The sequence below is a fragment of the Ranitomeya imitator genome, chromosome 10 (assembly GCF_032444005.1).
Source record: "Ranitomeya imitator isolate aRanImi1 chromosome 10, aRanImi1.pri, whole genome shotgun sequence".
NCBI classification, from domain to species: Eukaryota; Metazoa; Chordata; class Amphibia; order Anura; family Dendrobatidae; genus Ranitomeya; species Ranitomeya imitator.
This window is the reverse complement of record NC_091291.1, coordinates 17,189,126-17,202,285: the sequence shown is the minus strand read 5'-3', so window position 1 is coordinate 17,202,285 and position 13,160 is coordinate 17,189,126. Positions and strand designations below refer to the sequence as shown.

At 42.4% G+C, this 13,160-nt stretch overlaps 1 protein-coding gene across 1 annotated transcript; it reads right to left on the bottom strand.

Annotated features, from left to right (window-relative positions):
• Nucleotides 1-1,662: 1,662 nt before the first annotated feature.
• LOC138651942 (guanylate-binding protein 1-like) lies at nucleotides 1,663-12,642 on the bottom strand. The gene is made up of 11 exons (XM_069742565.1): nucleotides 12,561-12,642; nucleotides 9,898-10,087; nucleotides 9,089-9,216; nucleotides 8,167-8,276; nucleotides 6,948-7,147; nucleotides 6,291-6,533; nucleotides 5,926-6,209; nucleotides 4,671-4,883; nucleotides 4,424-4,526; nucleotides 4,031-4,224; nucleotides 1,663-3,303 (listed from the first exon to the last, which is right to left on the bottom strand). The coding sequence occupies exons 2-11, from the start codon at nucleotides 10,070-10,072 to the stop codon at nucleotides 3,133-3,135; spliced, it is 1,821 nt and encodes a 606-aa protein (XP_069598666.1). The 5' UTR covers nucleotides 10,073-10,087; nucleotides 12,561-12,642; the 3' UTR covers nucleotides 1,663-3,132.
• Nucleotides 12,643-13,160: the final 518 nt, after the last annotated feature.

Here is a 13,160-nt window from a genome sequence, read left to right as displayed (position 1 = left end):
TGGCTGAACAAGAGATCATGTCTGTCTTCTGTGACTGATGCAATCTCCTGCAATGTGTACAAAGGCGATCGGCAACTTGAATTTGACTCGAAGTCAATTCACTTCAAATTGATTCAATCGTCTCTAGTATGGGGGTCTTAGTCACATATGTGTTCGTTGAGTTTACGTGCTCCAAGGCCATGACCATGTGTTGGCATCAGAATGTCTTTTTTCAAAACCAGCCAACCATCTGATGTGTATGGGGGACCTCCCTTCTCTTTGCCAAAAAAGAAAAGGATCCTGTAGTTAGAATTTCAACAGCTTAATTTGGATAAGCCGAATCCCAAGCAGTCTGTCAATGTCTTTCTCCTCTCTCCCCAGTAAGAACACATAATGCTCGGCTGAGTTGACAGCTCATGCATATGGAGAAGCTGGACTGATGCATGGGCAGACATAGCGCCAGTTCAACCGGCTGCACCGGGGTCCGGAGGCTCCAGGAGGCCCCTGCAGGGCGGCTAATAATGAGGGCAATCTGGCCAGTTTATTCCGGCCCCGAGGCTCCGGGGGGGCCCTGGCCAGATTGCCCTCACGTGCGGCGGGCAGGTAGCAATCCCTGCAGCTTTGCTGCCTGTAAGAGAAAATGGTAGCGGAGCGGAGCTGCAGGGAATTTATCCATCCTGCTTCCTGCCCTCGCTTCCTCTCTCACACATCAGCGGCTGAATTACATCATCATTCCGCTGCGCCTGTGCGAGACAGGAAGCTGCCAGCTATGATGTGGCTTCAGGATATTGTGCGCAGAGGTGAGGCGTGTGTGTGTCTGTGTGTATGCAGAGAGATGAACGGTGCTGTGTGTGTCTGGCAATGATTGGGCTGACAGAGAGGGCAATGATGGGGGTGATGGGGCAGAAGGCAATGATTGGGTTGACGGACAGGGCAATGATTGGGGTGGTGGGGGAGAGGAAATGATGGAGGTGGTGATTGGGCAATAATGGAAGTGGTAGGGAGGAGGACATGATGGAGGTGGTGTAATAGGCAATGATGGGGTGGTGGGGGAAAAGACAATGATGATGGCAGTGGAAAGGACAATAATAGGGGTGGTGGGGAGGAGGCAATGATGGAGGTGGTGGAATGAGCAAAAATGGGGTGGTGGGAGAAAGCAATAATGGAGGTGGCGGAGAGGGCAATCATGGGGGTGGGGGAGAGGGCGATAATGGGATGCGGGGGGGAGGAGGACAATGAGGGGTGTGGGGGAGTGGGAGGAAGGGGGATTTATAATGGATTTAGGAACAGGGGGAGGTGGAGGAAGACGTTATTATCGATTATTATGTCTAACACAGTCCCTTAGTATAAAAGTGTACTCACTTATGTATAGTACAGTCCCTAAGTGTATGTGTATATATATATATATATTTATATATGTATATACTGTATACATGTAGCTTTGTCACCTTAAAAAGAGGGGGGCCCAGACATATTTCCTGCACAGGGGCAACAAGCTGTCTGTGTCTGCCCCTCCCTGGACTGATGAACATTTAGATTACAGTGATCTCATATTTATGGTCATCTTTATTGGTGCAACCTCAGGTTTTGGGCCTACAGCTTACAATGATTATATTGCTCCCGCTAATATATGTACATATGTCATAATTTATTACTTAATAATATATTAAACACAAAAACGTCTCTGAACAAAACAATTTTTATTTATTATCGTACAAAGAAATCCAGGAAGAAAAAGGGAACATAACACTGTAAATGTGGGAAATGCCATGGCAGTGGGCAAATATTCGGTGATCTATATACTATTTGTCCTTCTACATGTTGTGAATTGTTCAGTTTATAAAAGCTATGAAGGCCTATCCCAGAGATAATGGGATCACTGTGAGTTTGCATAGCAACAGTCCATGTAGGCCTTCCTTAGCAACGGTGGATCTTTGCCATCCTGAGAAATTCTCGGAGTGACTCTTGGAGTGACCCTTGTATATGATTATTACCAGGCAATCATCGATCTCTGTTTCCTTGGAGGTGCGCTTAGACCCCCAAGTAAAGTTTATCGGAATCCCGCAAGCAAAATGGCAGCTCTAATCTCACATTAGAATAGTTAAAAAAAATAGTAAGGAAAACAAAAGGCAGAAATATAATGCTACAGCCCCAAATTTTCCAAAACAATTCTGAACGTGTGTCAGCAAAAATGTGTGAAGTTTATGTAAAGCGCACCCAAAAGTGGTCAATTTTGGCTAGCCCTTGGAGCAGGACTTAAAGGGCTTTGTTGACTTTTGAGGACTTTTTTTCAGACTTAAATGCATGTAATCCTGGTTAAAAATAATTTTTACAATCAGTTTGCATTAAAATATTGAACCTTTTGCCTTCTATAGCCTCTGCGTTGCACTGTCTAGCTGATATATGACCACAGACCCAGGGTGGACATAACATTGGCACAATCTGAGCAGCTACACAGGGGCCCAAAGAGGTAAAGGGACCCACTTCCACCTCCAAAGTAGTGGAATTGAGCATTATGATGAGTGAATGGACTGCAAAGGGTCCATATATTTTTTGTTGCACACAAACCCTCTTCTGTATAGGTCCACTTCAGCACAGACCACATCAAAGTTGTTGGAGGAAGGACAATGAAACCCAATTGCAAAAAATGATTTTTATCCCCAAATATATACATTTAAAAAAACAACAACAAAAAAACACTTTAACCTTTAACCTCTTTCCGACATCGGGCATAATAGTAGAAAAGCTGACATGTGCCTCTAACAGCCGCGGGTGGAATCACAATCCACCCTTGGCTGTTAACTCGTTAGCAGTCGCTGTCAAACGCAGCGGCATTTAACTCGCGATTCTGGGAAGGGCACCGGAAATGGTATAATTAGAAATGTCAGCTCGGCACGCAAATAATAAGCCCTCACCCAACCCGAGAAGAAAGGGAGCAAAAAATCAAAATGCAAAACCAAAAACACCTCTGGTAGTTAAGGGGTTAAATGTCCCTCTCTTACCTATGGTAATGTTGTATGACCAGCTGCTACTGGTGGTGTAAACACTGTTAGTATACTATTTTTCTAGATGCTAACACTTTTCCATAATTGTGTAATTCTTGTTAATACTGCTTAATAATCTGATTATGGCATACATTTAAAGACAAAGCTCCTATAGAAGAACTTTTTTAACAATTTTCCCTAAAGTTCCAGGCAAGAATGTCGTGATGATTTCATCCATTAATGATATGGGTTGTCTGTTCTCCTCTCGCAATCGGCCAATCTCATCCTCCAGCATTTGACATTGCGTTTTGAACCCTCCTTTCATCATTTCTTCTTGTTCCTGCAGAGAAGAATAAAACCAAATAGTCCAGTAATTGAAGTTATCAAGATTTCTGCTCATATCTTGGTCCAGTTTTTGGCCCATAACAACTGTTCAAGTTTATGGTTGGTGTACACTTGTTTTTGGTCCTCTTCTTCTCGATTTTCAGGTCAGCTGCTAAATTGGTTGTAAACAATGACAACTCACTCACGACTACCAGAATTGTGCTCAGACCAGTTGTCAATGCCCTTCCATCCACTCCAAAGAACAAAAGTCGTAGATGTACAAAGAGCAAAAAAATCAGCAGCTTCATTCCTCAGTAGAACATAGTATGGTGCTAATATCAAATTTGATCACTAGAGTTGGTGAAAATTGGTTAGTAGAATCTGGTCCAGTGGCCAACTCTGTAATCTATGACCTATGGACAGGAGCCAGGAGAACCTCCTCTCACATTTGGCCTCCTTGCATCCGCACCTCCGCTTTTGATTAGCCGGCGTAGTGTGACACATATGTGATGACACGCCAGGTCGACTAATCAAAAGAAGAGCCGCAGATTCCGTTAGGTGTCAGGCAGTCCTCAGGGGTCACAGATCAGTGACATGGCGGTTGGATCGAATTCTGCATATCGATTTGCACCATCTCTACTTTTCACCATGTCAGGGCATCTGGTCGAACTTAGAAAAACAGAAACATTGGTAGATGAACAACAATTCCAGACCACTCATGGAAAAAAAATGTGACCCTTTACCTTAAGTTTCTCTTTTATCAGCCATTCGTTCTCTTCCTTTATCTTCTCCCTTTCTTCACTTATTTTCTTTTCCAGCATTTTCATGTGCATGTCATAACTTTCCCGTTCACTCGCCAGGTTCTTCTCCAACTCCATGTTCGTCCTTTCCAGGATCTCCTTTGCTCGCGATGCAGCTTCTGCCTGTGATTTTTGCTCTGTAGAAATAGATGGACATTGACATTTTTAGATTTCTGTGGGTTATTTATGTGTACTCCATTGTTGCTGTTTATATACTTTATGTTCCCACTGAGTTGATGGCATCTTCTGAAATTTCGCAAAAGATAAATGATGAATTGGTTGTTATAATGAGAGGTCTTCAGTGGTTGGAGTTAGTATTTGCTTTATAAGTCTTACCAGCCAGCCTCTTTTCTTTTTCTTCCAGAGTTTTATCTGCTATCAGGATGGTGGATTCCACACTCTCCTTTTCTTTGAGGAACTGTTGCAAAACTTCCAGAGACTATAATGAAATCAGATATTGATATAGATAACTTATTGATTGATCTATGGCTTAACCCAAAGCTTTGACTATGAATCTGCCTGAAACGCGTTAGGATAGATATTGGCTTTTAAGATGTGTTGAACAGGTTACTTATTCCCTTACCTTCACTCCCTTTCCTTTGGCTCTTAGATAATTGGCTTCCAATGTCTTCTTCTCATCAGTGAATAGCTTATATCCACCAGGCACAGAATACTTCCCTTCCCTTATTCCTTTCTCCATTTCAGCGCTTAGCTCTTGCAGCAAGGTTCTGGACTTTATCTCCGATGCTTGTTCATTTTGCTGCTGATATATTGCCTTTTTAATAACCAACTCATCCTATGAGAGAATAACATTAAAAAATACAATATAAATTGGATATTTAGGCTTCCTGTATTTTGTGCTACTTGGCCTAAATGTTCAAATGCTAGTTTGCATGTAAGAGGGGCAAACGTTAGTCTGGTTGCCCATGTGCATGTTTTCACTTTATTGGTATTAATACTGTAATATTAAATAGCTGTCGCCAGAATAATCTTTGCAACTGAAATCAGAATTATACATAGGGCTGCTTCCAGGAAGTAAGACAGTGTGTGGCCAAGCACATGGTTGATGTACCATTGTTACTGAGCAGAAAAAGGAACTAAGACGTAAGCCAAAGTCGCGGAGCAGGGGCCTAAGAAAAGAGCAGCTTTACAGTGTTCAATCAGAGTCAGGTATCAGAGTCAGGTATCAGAGTCAGGTATCAGAATCAGGTATCAGAATCAGGTATCAGAGTCAGGTGTCAGAATCAGGTATCAAAGTCAGGTATCAGAATCAGGTATCAGAGTCAGGCATCAGAGTCAGGCATCAGAGTCAGGCATCAGAGTCAGGCATCAGAGTCAGGTATCAGATAGAGTATTTCTGATGTTTGACTTTGATATATGATCATGTCCTAAAGTAAACACTGTACAGCTTCAATGGACTCGGTAAAGAGTCTCAGAGACGCATGCCCCAAGAGAAGGAATATTGTGGGCTGATAAGTTGATCATTTGGGACTCGATAATTTCATAGGTGGGGAGTGTTGTAATGCTGATGTCATGTGCCATAATGTTGGAGTGTGCTGTGCCAAAAATAAGAGTGTAGTCATCAGGGATTGGTTTTGGCTTTGAGAAAAGGAGGTTAAATCCTGCGTGGTACCTAGAGAATTTGTGGCTGGCCTCTGTAGAAGATGGTTGTGGGTTAACACATCCTTGAACTCATAGTTCCTGTATTAAGTCAAAACTGAAAAGTTCCATATCATGCGACAAAAGTCCCACGAAGTGACTCAGTGTCCAAAAAGTAAAATTTGTCAATCAAGTTAGCTGGAAATGATGTTATGCCTTTATTGTGTTATTTTACTTACTATTAGCTTGTACTGGTATTCATGATTTTCATCTTTGAAGGAAAGTTTCATAAAGTCACTCAGGGCTTCTGCGTGACATTCCTTGTCCAGGTTCAGAAGTTCATCTTGTGTCTCAGTTGGGAATTTGCTTACATGTTGACTCATCAGCTCGTCGTATTTGGATAAAGCTTCATGAACGGCTCGGGAGTTCTCAATTTTTGCCAACGCAAGAACGGCATTTTCCATAGATGGAATGGAACCGCTACGAATTGACTCTACGTAGGAAACTGCGACATCTCCAAGACCTAAAAGGGTTTGAATAAGAGCTATTAATTGCGGAAATTATGTACAGAAAGGCTAAGTCATATTATAAAGTAAGGACTTACTTCTTCCGGTCATTGTGTACCCGCCTGATAGGGATTTAACTGGACTTTTCTCGTAAATGAATTGACAGAATCGCTTTGTCTGTTGTACAAAAGCATGATCCAGCTGAGACTCCGCCACGTTATCCAGGTTCTGGAGATCAATCTTTGATGCCGGCCGATCAAACACAAAACATTTGTGTGAATGGAAGTAATGGAGGATACACTCCCGGGGAAGGTTGTAATTTCGCACTGCTACGCTCATGCCTAGAAGTAGATTGATTGTCTCATAAATAACATATGTCACCTATCCACAGGATAGATAATAAAAGTATGATCATTGTGGGTCCAGTTGCTGAATTCCGTACAAATCCCAAGAAGAGAAAGGGAGAGGTAAAAAATGCTTTGAGTGAACAAAGCATTACTGAGCATGTGCAAGCACTGCTCCTTCATCTACTCTGTCTTAGCTGGCCAAGTGTTTGCACATGCTCAGTACCACTTTATTTACAGAAGTTACTCTGGACCCCGAGAGTTTCAGCTATCGCACATTTTTCATCTATTTTTAAGGCATTTGAAGCAAATCGATAGCGATAGCAATCTGCAGAATTTTGAATGCAGCTCTGGAGATGAATACAAAAGTTCACTTCACAAGGATTAACATTTACAGATTAATGTTTGTACCTGTCTTTAGCTTCAAGGCATTCTTCAGGTACTCGTCCTCGGTAATGTTCATTCCGTTGAGTTCCAGTTTTAGATTGAAATCTCGGACGCACCATACAAATGATGGGAAAAATCTCTTGAACTCTCCGGAATCATCATGAAATTCTGATTGCTGCTCGCTCGCTTTCACTTTTATTTTCTCAGTAAGTTCTGTGACATAACTAGGAGAAGTTAAGGAGTAATATATATATGGATAACAAATATCTGTCACGTCTCCTCTGGGACCTGGTCTGGTGGCATCTGCTTCTCTCACCAGGCGCTGCAATATTTATTCTACGGGAGGCACTGGTGATGGAGAAGACGTCAGGACCAGAACTTCTGGGCAGTGCAAGCTCTGTCAAGCCACTGAGACTACGATGGCTAGAACCTGTGGTGCTGTCCGGTCTGGCAGTATGTGGGTGTATGTGCTGCTCACCTGGAGTTACCAGCTCTCTGCAATTGAACAATGCCGCACTCTATTGAAACTCTCGACTTCTGCTAGTAGCTGTCAGATATAGTTTATCTGGTTCAGTTCCTGCTTGCTTGACTATTCTGCTGTTGTCTAATCTTGCCCCATTCCCTGACCATTCTTTTGCATTCTGATTTTGTACCTTGACTGTCCTTCTGTGACCCAACTGTTCAAAATGTATCTACCCTGACATTTGATTTTACAGGGGAATCGGGAGCAGCATAAACCTTAGCAGGTAAGTTGATGCCACCAAATTTGGAGGATTCACCCCTGTGCTTTAAATAATTGAGGTCAAACTGTTTTTTTGGCCCTAAGCTACTTCTCTTAACTTCTCCACGCATGTATGTGCTTACAATGTGGAGAAGGGAGTAAGCAACTTCTGGCGGTGGATTATCCCCATCAAAAACAAAGTGATTGAGAATTTAAATTCATGTGATCCTTCTCTCCCCCAACATCATCTGTAAGAGAAGAGTCAGAAGGCATACATAATGATAAGATGATCGTTCGGTCCCTCGAAGTTGGAGGACTTGGTCAACTTTGACCTAATCTGTATGTGCATGTCCAGCGTAACAACGTGAACAATTTGTCATGGGGGGGTTGAAGTATTCATCTTTAGGGCTGACTATATGTATGTCTGTAAGGTGGAGCCATGATGACTCCGTATCGGGGGGGTTTAATGCACCAGATACTTCCAATACAGTAGATTTCCCATTAAGGTCTCGGAAAGGATACTGGAGTTGGTCCATGGCCTGCTGGTCAATTGTGCCTACACTGTTAAATACCAGGGTGCTGCTGAGTAGAACAGTGAGGGCAAAAATCCAGGAATCGTTCTGGCTGTTTCCCTGAAATTAAAAAAAAAAGGGATTTCTCAGGTTAATTAAAAGGGAACCTGTCATTGGATTCATGCTGCTCGAACCATTGGAGCCCGGTATATTTTGGTATGAAACGTGGTCTGAGACAACAAAGTATGAAACAAGACAATAGGGAGAGATATAATCAGTCCAGTCCTCGGATGGCTTCTCCCTGCTCCAGTTGATAGACCTCTATGTGCTCACATGGGACAGACCTTTCTATCGACTAGTGCGTGGACGCGAGAAGCCGGACTAGACTTGTCCTCTGCCTATAGTCCTGGCATCTCTTCAGACTATGTTTTGTTTTCAAAGCACTAAAGAATAGTTAGGATTATGACTCAACCATTTTATTTACACAGCTCCGTAGACCTAGTTCCTCAATGACTGCAGACTACAAACAAACTCAATCCCATAGGTTGGCTTTTTGAGGGCAGAGTTCAAATGTTGATAGGAATGTTGTCCCCGACTCTTCCCTTATCTACCGAATGCAGTTGGAGCACAGTGGAGTCACATCTGACTACAGGATCAGGGTTTGTTTGTAGTCTGTTACCATGGTGACACATAGAACTATGGATGCAAATGTATACTGCATCAGGTAACATATGTGGGTATCTATATCTGCATTTTTGTGTTTATTTTGGACCCAGACGCCCAATTATACAGCAGAATAAGTATTCATAGAGGCCTCTGTTGAGTTTGTTATGAATGTCTGGAGAAAGAGCTCGGAGCTGCTCTTGGCCGGGATCCCAGAGATTCCTATATATGGATCTGATAACTCCGGCTGCAGAAATGTTTACACTGACCTTCTCCACGTCGCCCAGTCCTTCTGTATCCAGCAGCACCAGGGTGTGGTCACGTTTCGCAGGGTGAGGGACGCACCACATCCAGATACCTTTAGTCATGGACTGGATTGTAGATCCCAAGGAAAAGCCTGAAGGGGAAAAGCAAAATTCTTATGGATTTTATACAGTAGAGAGTACAAACAAGACATATGGTCATATTCAGTGTGGGCCTAAAATACAACGCAGTTCTAGGAAGAAAAGACCCATTTGAAGGTCACTTCAATTCCAGTGGTGAAACGCGTCGGTAATCATTTTTTTCCAATAGCCCAACTCTCTTTATAACATCACCGCCCTACTTTCCTCTTCTCCGCTCAACAAATGTAAGTTTGTCACATGTTCTCACGTAGCATAAACGCTCCCCTTTTCTTCCCAATCACATTTTTTTAACAGTCCAAGCAAAGTGGATGGGATTTCTTAACCATTTAGTCCCATTGTGTTTTTTAAGGGAGCAATTGAACCGGGTGGTTTTTTTTGGACGGTTTTTTTTTTCAGTATAGGCTTTTATGGGGAGCCTGGGAAAAAATGCATTTGCAGTTTTCAGTTTAATCTTTTCTATTTTTCTACGAGCCCCTGAGACATTCCAGGAAAATGAGTAAGTGTACAAATATATACTGTGAATAATTCTTGGAATTTTTCAACCATATATTAATGGCTCATACACATTTTATAAAAGTAGTCCTAACCCAGCATTTTGGGCAGATCGACCAACCATCTAATGTGTATGGGAGTCTTGTGACTCTCCCCAGACAGAAAATGATGGGGAGTCTTACCATTATTATGTCCCGCCAGCTTGTTCATCAGATAAGACTTCCCGGTACGGTATTTCCCAACTATGCCCACAACAACCACCTTCTGGGTAAAGCGGGATAAAATGTTTAAGGCTTCTTGATTAACTTGGATTGTTCCATCGTCATGGTTCTCTATTAGACACACTGGGTACTCCATTTTTTTTTTATAACTCTGTGAATTAAAAAATAAAAAGTTAGAAATGTTACTTCCACTGTGGGCATTGTGAGGTTATGCCTACTTAGAAAATGCACTACTCTTGAGCTCTGGCTGTGTCTGGTACTTTATTTCGAGGCACAAGATTGCTGAATTAATAAACCATCATGTGCGGGGAAAGATGCGGGCTCGGCGTGTAAGCTTGCATCAAAGGCAAGAATATGACATAAATGTATGTCATATGTCATGAAGGGGTTGAAGAGATCTATCACCAGGTCACAAGTGGCCATATATTTGTTCTTTTATTATTACCACTGCTGCCCTGAGTATACCATTATTTACTTTAAATCCGATATACGGTTGCAGAGATATCGCCCTTTTTATTTAGTGCTAATTTTAATATTTTTTTTTACCAAAGGTGTGGTGCTTACACGGTAATAATGCAGAACAGTCTAAAGTCATGCTCTCTTGGTGAAACTGCCCTAACTAAAGTGACCAATGACCTACTAACCGCTAAGAGCAAGCGACACTACTCTGTCCTCCTCCTCCTGGACCTGTCTTCTACCTTTGACACTGTGGACCACTCCCTTCTGCTACAAATTCTCTCATCTCTTGGCATCACAGACTTGGCCCTATCCTGGATCTCATCATATCTGACAGACCGAACATTCAGTGTCTTCCTCCCCCTCACCACCTCCTCACTTCGCCCCTTGTCAGTCGGTGTTCCTCAAGGCTCTGTTCTAGGACCCCTACTCTTCTCCATCTACACTTTCGGCCTGGGACAGCTCATAGAATCCCATGATTTGCAGTACCATCTCTACACCGATGACACACAGATCTACCTATCCGGTCCTGACCTCACCTCCTTACTTACCAAAATCCCGCACTGTCTGTCTGCTATTTCAGCCTTTTTTCTGCTCCTTTTCTAAAACTGAACACAGAATTCATAATCTTTCCCCCATCTCACTCTAATCCTCCACCAGACCTATCCATCAATGTCAATGGCTGCTCACTTTCCTCAGTCCCACACGCCCGGTGCCTCGGGGTGATCCTCGACTCTGCCCTCTCTTTCAAGCCACATATCCAAGCTCTTGCCTCCTCCTGCCACCTCAAACTCAAAATTATTTCCCAGATCCGCACATTCCTTGACCGGGACACCACAAAAACCCTAGTGCATGCCCTTATCATCTCCCGCCTTGACTACTGCAACCTCCTACTCTCTGGCCTCCCCTCTAGCACTCTGGCACCACTCCAATCCATTCTACACTCTGCTGCCCGACTAATCCACCTGTCCCCCCGCTATTCACCGGCCTCTCCCCTATGCCAAGCCCTTTACTGGCTTCCTATCGCCCAGAGACTCCACTTCAACATCCTCACAATGACATACAAAGCCATCCACAACCTGTCTCCTCCATACATCTGTGACATGGTCTCCCATTACTTACCAACACGCAACCCCCGATCCTCTCAAGATCTCCTTCTCTACTCCCCTGTCATCTCTTCTTCTTCCCCCATACTCTGGAACTCTCTACCCCAACACATCAGACTCTCGCCTACCATAGAAACCTTAAAAAGAACCTGAAGACTCACCTCTTCCGACAAGCCTACAGCCTGCAGTGATCCTCAACCTAGTGAACTGCCGCACAACCAGCTCTACCCTCTCCTAGTGTATCCTCACCCATCCCCTGCAGATTGTGAGCCCTCGTGGGCAGGGTCCTCTCTCCTATTAGTGCCTTGTTTTTTGCTCATGTTTAATGTATTTGTCTACATTGCCCCGTATTCACATGTAAAGCACCATGGAATAAATGGTGCTATATAAATGTATAATAATAATAATAATAATAATAATAATATAGACCATAAAAATGACCAATAAATTTAAAATAAAATCAAGTATCTCTGCAACTGTATTGCGGATAAAAAAAAAAAAAAACCTTAGCATTGCAAAAAAAATAGCAAAAACTGTCCACTCTTGTCCTGGTCAAATACCTTCTTTAAAATGTATTGAATTTACTCCTATTTTTTACTTTCTAAGGTTTATTTCTTTCTAATTTTTTCCAAATTTTGCACCTTTTTTTGAAGTCTATTTTCTACTTATTCATCATTTTTTTTTCCCTCTGTCCACCATTGCGGAAAATCTGTTTGTTTTTTTTAAAAGTTACGATTTTTCATTTGCGACTTTTTTTCAAGAGTTGTAAACTTTTTGTGCAAGTGTACTCCAGTCTTTTACCAGGAGAAACTAATATGCCGTCCCCTACGGACGAGCTGCAATGTCAGGCACTTGGCACAAAACTCCGACTCTTATCTCTCCAGCATGGCTTCCTGAGCTAATCCGGGTCACACTGACTCAGGACTATGGATACAATCCTTTTCTCTACCCGTCAAGCTGCTAAATCCTCATCTATATTTTGAATATATTAAATTATATATTAATATGGAACTTTTTCGAAAAACAAAAAAAACTGCAGAAAAGTAATAAAACCCCTCTTACCGTGCAGAGAAGATCCTCCCGTCCGTGCTCCCTGCTCGGCTCTCACTGCAATTCTTTCTTCCTCTCTATTATATTATGAAAACTGAAAGTAAAAGTAGAAAATATTCCATTTTCTCCCCTCCCCCGTCACATAGACAGAAAGAGAATTGGTATTTTATTCTAGGAATACTGTATATAGCTGCTTTGTTCCAAAAACAGCGCCACACATGTGCACAGTTTGTGTCAGGTATTGCAGTTCCCATTAATAGACAGGAGCATAGCAAGGATCGGGGGGGTCCTGGGTGACTAAAAATCCCCCCTTTTCCCTGTCCTCCTATCTCTACTGCATACTTCTATCACTAGTGCCGTTCTGACCCCGTCTTGCTGAATGTTTTGAGTTTTCATTGCAAAAAGTCGCATAGTCCATTAAATTGATGAAGAATTTGTGCAAAAATTTTAGGAATGTATAAAATCACTCCAGGTGACTAGTATACATGTGCACAAGAATTTACTCCACAATTTCCGTTTTTTTTTTTGGTTTACGTTTTTTCCCTTGCCTTATTCCAAGAGCCATATCTTTAAAATGTTTCCATCCACATAGTCGTATGAGGACTTCTTGTT

Coding starts and splice junctions, on each gene's coding strand:
- LOC138651942 (XM_069742565.1), bottom strand. CDS start 10,072: ATGGAGTACCCAGTGTGTCTAATAGAGAACCATGACGATGGAACAATC. Junction 9,217..9,897: donor GCTGGCGGGACATAATAATG/GTAAGACTCCCC, acceptor TTTCCCCTTCAG/GCTTTTCCTTGGGATCTACA. Junction 4,884..5,925: donor AATACCAGTACAAGCTAATA/GTAAGTAAAATA, acceptor ATTCTCTCATAG/GATGAGTTGGTTATTAAAAA.